Here is a 6,488-nt window from a genome sequence, read left to right as displayed (position 1 = left end):
CCCGTTCACTAACCCTCCCTAGAAGTTAACAATGTATATACACCTTCTTAGATGTAAAATTGATAAATTTTAAATATTGATTAATATAATGGCCTAATAATTGGCGGTCCTCCGGGTACTCTGAAATACAACTGAGGAGGAGAGGCGGACCGCCCTCTTTTATCTCTGTAGGTTTCCTGTTCCTATGGGCGGATCCCTCTCTCCAAGTGGGTGCTGTCGTGGACTCATTAAAAGAGCATTACCGGTAAGTAATCCGGCTTTTTATTATTATAGAGATGGATCCCGCAGCCAGTAATGGCGTCCAGCAGCAGCAGTTACAGGTTAATATAGTAGCAGTCTAAGGCAGCAATAGTATTACTATATATAGGTACGGAAGTTACTATATATTGGTAGGTCTGTAGCATTACTGTAGATACGGTATGTACTATATTAGTATATTATATGGGTAGAATATTGAAGTACAGACCTCCCATGAAGTGCGCTTTCAGAGTATCATGATTGTCCCATGTATCCCATTTGCATTTAACCCCTTAGTGAGTAGGCCTGATTTTGCCTTTGAAAGAGAACTCCAGAGAATAGAAGTTAGAGGCAAACATTCGAATAGGGGTTACATAGCATATCTGTGTGGGTGTGCCTGCTCACACCCTCACCAATCACCAGAACGTGGGCTCTGAATCACCCTCACCAATCACCAGCACGTGGGCTCTGCATCACACCTTCACCAATCACCAGCACGTGGGCTCTGCATCACAACCAGCACATGGGCTCTGAGTCACACCCTCACCAATCACCAGCACGTGGGCTCTGAGTCACACCCTCACCAATCACCAGCACGTGGGCTCTGAGTCACACCCTCACCAATCACCAGCACGTGGGCTCTGAGTCACACCCTCGCCAATCACCAGCACGTGGGCTCTGAGTCACACCCTCGCCAATCACCAGCACGTGGGCTCTGAGTCACACCCTCGCCAATCACCAGCACGTGGGCTCTGAGTCACACCCTCGCCAATCACCAGCACGTGGGCTCTGAATCACACCCTCGCCAATCACCAGCACGTGGGCTCTGAATCACACCCTCGCCAATCACCAGCACGTGGGCTCTGAATCACACCCTCGCCAATCACCAGCACGTGGGCTCTGAATCACACCCTCGCCAATCACCAGCACGTGGGCTCTGAATCACACCCTCGCCATTCACCAGCACGTGGGCTCTGAATCACACCCTCGCCAATCACCAGCACGTGGGCTCTGCATCACACCCTCGCCAATCACCAGCACGTGGGCTCTGCATCACACCCTCGCCAATCACCAGCACGTGGGCTCTGCATCACACCCTCGCCAATCACCAGCACGTGGGCTCTGCATCACACCCTCGCCAATCACCAGCACGTGGGCTCTGAATCACACCCTCGCCAATCACCAGCACGTGGGCTCTGAATCATACCCTCACCAGCACGTGGGCTCTGAACGAGCCCAAGTACTAGCAGCCTGAATGGCTTGCACAGTGCGTGTGTGCGGCTAGTGCACCATTGATTCCTATGGGAGACGTGGCCATCTTGCTTTTGTCGCTTTCATAGGAATGAATGGATCGCTTGCCACACATTCACAGTGCTTGACGCTTGCGCTGCCAGTACTTGGTCCAGAGCCACCGTGCTGACGATCGTTGTCGGTGTGAACAGGCAGACACATATCAATCTGTTAGTTAACCCCTATCCTCCAAAGTACTCCTTTAATGACCAGGCCAAAATTGGAAAATCTGGTGTGTGTCACTTTAACAGACAGTAACGTCATAAAGAATTTTCATATTAAAGTAATTCAATGTTTTTGTCACATATTGTACTTTATTTAGGTGTTAGAATTACATTAATACGATTTGCGCATATTTAACCCCTTTCCTACATTAGACGTACTAGTCCGTCCATGTGACTTGGGACCTAACTCCCAAGGACGTAATAGTACGAAATAGCGATCAGAGGCGCCCCCCGTGGGAAGCGCCGCTTATTGCGGCCGGATGTCAGCTTATTATCACAGCTGACACCCGGCACTATATGTCAGGGGCGGTCACGGACCGCCCCCAGCACGTTAACCCCTGGCACACTGCGATCAAACACGATCATAGTGTACCGGGGGTTTAGGGAAGCATCGGCAGGGAGGGGCTCCCTCCGTGCTTCCCTGAGACCCCTGCAGCAGCGTGATGTGTAGCGCTGCTGCGGGGGCCTGCTTCCTGCAGGTCCCCGTATCCAATATGGCGGCGGGGACCTTCGTGGGGCCTGTAGGGAGCTGGCTTCCTCACTGCCTGCAGAGCGCAGCCATGAGGAAGCCTGCAGAGCGCAGCCATGAGGAAGCCTGCAGCAGTGCCTGTGGCAGATCGCGGATCTGTCACAGCGATCTGTGATGTGTCAGATCAGCGATCTGTCACATGACAGTTATGTCCCCCTGGGACAGTGTAATAAAGTTCAAAATAAAAAAAAAAGTGTCAAAATAATTTATACAAAAATCGCTAAATAAATACAGAAAAAAAATATTCCCTAATTAATTTTTTTACAATAAAAAAAAAAAAATACAATAAAAGTACACATATTTGGTATCGCCGAGTCCGTAATGACCCGCCCTATAAAACTGTCCCATTACTTAACCCCTTTACCGAACCCCTTAAAAATCAAAAACGAAGCAAAAAAATAATGCTTTATCATCATACCGCCGAACAAAAAATGCAATAACGCGCGATCAAAAAGACGGATATAAATAACCATGGTAACGCTGAAAACGTCATGTTGTCCCGGAAAAAACGAGCCACCACACAGTGTCATCTGCGAAAAAATAAAAAAGTTATAGCTCGCAGAATAAAGCGATGCAAAACTAATTATTTTTATATAAAACTGTTTTCATTGCATAAAAGCGCCAAAACATAAAAAAGATATAAATGAGGTATCGCTGTAACCGTACTGACCAGAATAATAAAACCGCCTTATCAATTTTAGCACACGCGGAACGGTGTAAACGCACCCCCCAAAAGAAATTCATGAAACGATGGTTTTTGTTCATTCTGCGTCCCAAAAATCAGAATAAAAAGTGATTAAAAAAATGTCACATGCCCGAAAATAGTACCAATAAAATGTCAACTTGTCCCGGCAAAAATGAGACCTCACATGACTCGGTGAGTCAAAATATGGTCAAATTATAGCTCAAAATGTGTTGATGCAAAAAATATTTTTTACAATAAAAAGCGTCTCTTAGCGTATGACAGCTGCCAAACATAAAAACCCGCCATAAATAGTAAATCAAACCCCCCATTATCACCCCCTTACTTAGGGATAAATAATAAAATTAAATTTTTTTTTTATTTATTTCCATTTTCCCATTAGGGTTAGGGCTGAGATTAGGGTTAGGGGTGTGTTGGGGTTAGGGTTGTAGTTAGAATTGGGGGTTTCCTCTGTTTGGGCACATCAGGTGCTCTTCAAACGCGACATGGCGTCCGATCTCAATTCCAGCCAAAAAAGTAAAATGGCGCTGCTTCCCTTCTGAGCTCTGCCATGCGCCCAAACAGTGGTTCCCCCCAACATATCAGGTATCGGCGTACTCAGGATAAATTGCACAATAGCTTTTCAAGTGTAATTTCTCCTGTTACCCTTGGTAAAATAAAAAAATTGAACCTAAAGTGATTTTTTGTGTGAAAAAAAGTTAAATTTTCCTTTTTTTAAACATTAAAAAAATCCTGTGAAGCAACTGAAGGGTTAATAAGCTTCTTGAATGTGGTTTTGAGCACCCTTGAGGGGTGCAGTTTTTAGAATGGTGTCACTTTTGGGTATTTTCTGTCATATAGACCCCTCAAAGTGGCTTCAAATGTGAGGTGATCCATAACAAAAATGGTTTTTGTAAATTTTGTGGCAAAATGGAGAAATCGCTGTTCAACTTGTGCTGATGTAAAGTAGACATGTGGGAAAGGTTAGTTATTAACATATTTTTTTTTAAAGGACTAAAAATTCAAAAATTGGAAATTGCTAAATATTTCAATTTTTCCAAAACTTTCCATTTTTACAAAAAAAAACCACACAAGTTAGATCTAAGAAATATAAACACTAAAGTGAAGTACAATCTCATAATCGACAAGATCCGTTGAATCGTTACAGAGTTATAACCTGATGAAGGGACAGTGTTCCTAATTATAAAAATTGGACTGATTATTACTGTGCAAACCACCCTGGGGGGTAAAGGGGTTAACAAGGGCAAAATTGTATAAAATTTATCTCATTTAATTTTGTTACAAATTTGAATTGCAGTAAGTCACATATGTGCATACATACATACAGTACACATCATTTATCATAGATATGTTTCCATGGGTTGACTTTAATTAGGATGCATATTTGCCAAAATGTTTTTTGTTTTTTTTTTTTAAAGAATTTCCCCAACTTCCCCTATTAACAAACATATTTATATTTTTGAAATTTTTTTTCCCTCCAAGGCCTTAATCAGACTAGTGCTTTACCCACCAATTATGGCCATGCTCAGTGCAGGCAAAATCACCAGCCAAAATCCTGCGCTAAATAGATCACAGGTGCTCAAAGCGGCGGTTGTGCTGGTACCACGATTATCTTGTGCTGCAATTCTGGCCTAATCACCGCAAACACCACGGCTGTAGGCCGGCAATGTTTTGGTATGGAACAGGGAGGGCTGCTGCTCCTGGAGGATGACGCCACCACACTTGCTGCTCACGAGCATCTGCGGGGCCTTTACATGTTGGAAAATCGGTGCAACTAGCGTCAATTATTCAGCATATTGAAATCAAATCTTCGCACATGCTGCTGATTCGTCTGACCATTGACACATTTAATCATCGCTCTGAGCAGCGATCATCGGAGCGATTATTGCATGTCTAAAGTCCCCATTATACATGCTGAACACAAACTACTTTACATTGTATGAAAGTGTTATCTTCTATATTGTCCCATGAAAACATATAACATTTATAAAGATGTGAGGGGTGTACTCAGTTTTGTGAAATACTGTATATAGTTTGTATAGATTAGGAGGGAGATGAACACCGCAGCAAGTAACTGTCAGGCCGCCGTAACTTGGTGATGTGATACCCATTTCATTACTTAACCTTTTCTCTCCCTTCTGCAATACCATCTTGCAGGATATTCTACCAAGCGGCTATGATTATCACGTAGAGTCCTTCAAGGAAGGTGAGAATGAAGGCTGGTTCCATGCAAAGGTTAGAGCAAACATTTTTGCAAAAGAAGAAGCTGAAGAATGGCTTCAGAGATTTCATCAGTCATCACATACTGATTTACGAGTTTCACAGACTTTCAAGGACAACACAGTTAAAGTTGTTTTTAGGGTTAGTTTCATTCCTTAAACTGAACATGTAATAATTCTTAAGAATTACTGAAATAATGCAAATGTCTTTGTCCTTTACAGAAGGTATTCCGTTGCCACAACAATACAAGCGCAGACTTCCAAAGATCCTCAACAAAACAATGTCATAAAAAGCACACAAATTGTGGAGCAACGTTGTCAATCACAGTGAGAAATATGGCTATGAAACGGTAAGTAAAAGACATTTTCTCCTGAAAACCTAAACCTATTCTCTGTACATTTCAGTAACATTTGTCTTGCATTCCAGGAGTAAGGATAAGCTGCTCTCCACACATCCATGTGTCATCTGCATCAATCATGAACATAACCATGCTATCTATGCAGCTGATCCTCTACGCTTCAGGCGACCAAGTCCAGAAGTTGAAGAGGTGTTTCGAAGCCTTTTTGCTAAGGGACATTCACCATCTACAGCTCTACAAAGTTATAAATTTGATTTGCAAGAGCAGTTTGGAGACCAAGCTTTTCTTGTACTTTCAGATAGGTCCAAATGCCCTGATATATCTTGGTGTTACCAACGATATTACAGTACTTTTCAAAGACAGTATGGACCACCAGATGGACTTGAAAGGATCTCCAGGCTGAAGATGTTTATTGACACCTATAATAACTCGTGGGTCTGTCTGTGCCAAGGTGGAATTGGAGGAAGACAAGGACCTGATAATAGCCATATGTTCACCATTAATGCAACGTGTACATAAGTACTTGCCAGCATCAGGTGAAATTGCATTTATGGATTTATCAGGATCAATGGACAGACATAACAGTCGAATATTTATTCTACTTGCTCCTAGTGTCGCAGGGGCATTGCTGCTGGCAATCCTGGTCATGTTTTCTGAAGCACAAGTTATTATTACCCGTGCGCTAAAGCTACTGCAGTCTATTTTACCTGAGGATGCATTTTATGGTCGCGGTATTGAGCACGGTCCGGGGATAATCATCGCAGATGATAGCCACAGTGAAAGAAATAGCTTGAAGGACAGATTTTCAGACTCACGGTTACTGCTATGCAAATTCCATGTACTCCAGGCGTTTTGGAGATACATATGGGATTCTACCAATCATGTTCAGAAAGTAGACAGGCAAGAAATATATACCTTGTTCAAGAA

At 43.1% G+C, this 6,488-nt stretch overlaps 1 protein-coding gene across 1 annotated transcript; it reads left to right on the top strand.

Annotated features, from left to right (window-relative positions):
• The first annotated feature begins 275 nt into the window (after window positions 1–275).
• LOC141091845 (uncharacterized) lies at window positions 276–6,080 on the top strand. Its single transcript, XM_073577599.1, has 4 exons — window positions 276–320; window positions 5,141–5,344; window positions 5,425–5,552; window positions 5,630–6,080. Exons 1-4 carry the CDS (start codon window positions 276–278, stop codon window positions 6,078–6,080), a joined length of 828 nt encoding a protein of 275 aa, XP_073433700.1.
• Window positions 6,081–6,488: the final 408 nt, after the last annotated feature.

Source organism: Dendrobates tinctorius, unplaced genomic scaffold, assembly GCF_039654945.1.
Source record: "Dendrobates tinctorius isolate UK_male_01 unplaced genomic scaffold, ASM3965494v1 ptg000056l, whole genome shotgun sequence".
NCBI lineage: Eukaryota > Metazoa > Chordata > Amphibia > Anura > Dendrobatidae > Dendrobates > Dendrobates tinctorius.
The sequence above is the reverse complement of the archived record's forward strand: the minus strand, read 5'-3'. Positions and strand labels throughout refer to the sequence as shown.

Bases quoted from the DNA above. Each gene is read 5' to 3' on its own strand.
- LOC141091845 (XM_073577599.1), top strand. From the start codon at position 276: ATGGATCCCGCAGCCAGTAATGGCGTCCAGCAGCAGCAGTTACAG. The intron at 321-5,140 runs GTTAATATAGTA...ACCATCTTGCAG, and splicing joins TCCAGCAGCAGCAGTTACAG to GATATTCTACCAAGCGGCTA. The intron at 5,553-5,629 runs GTAAGTAAAAGA...CTTGCATTCCAG, and splicing joins AGAAATATGGCTATGAAACG to GAGTAAGGATAAGCTGCTCT.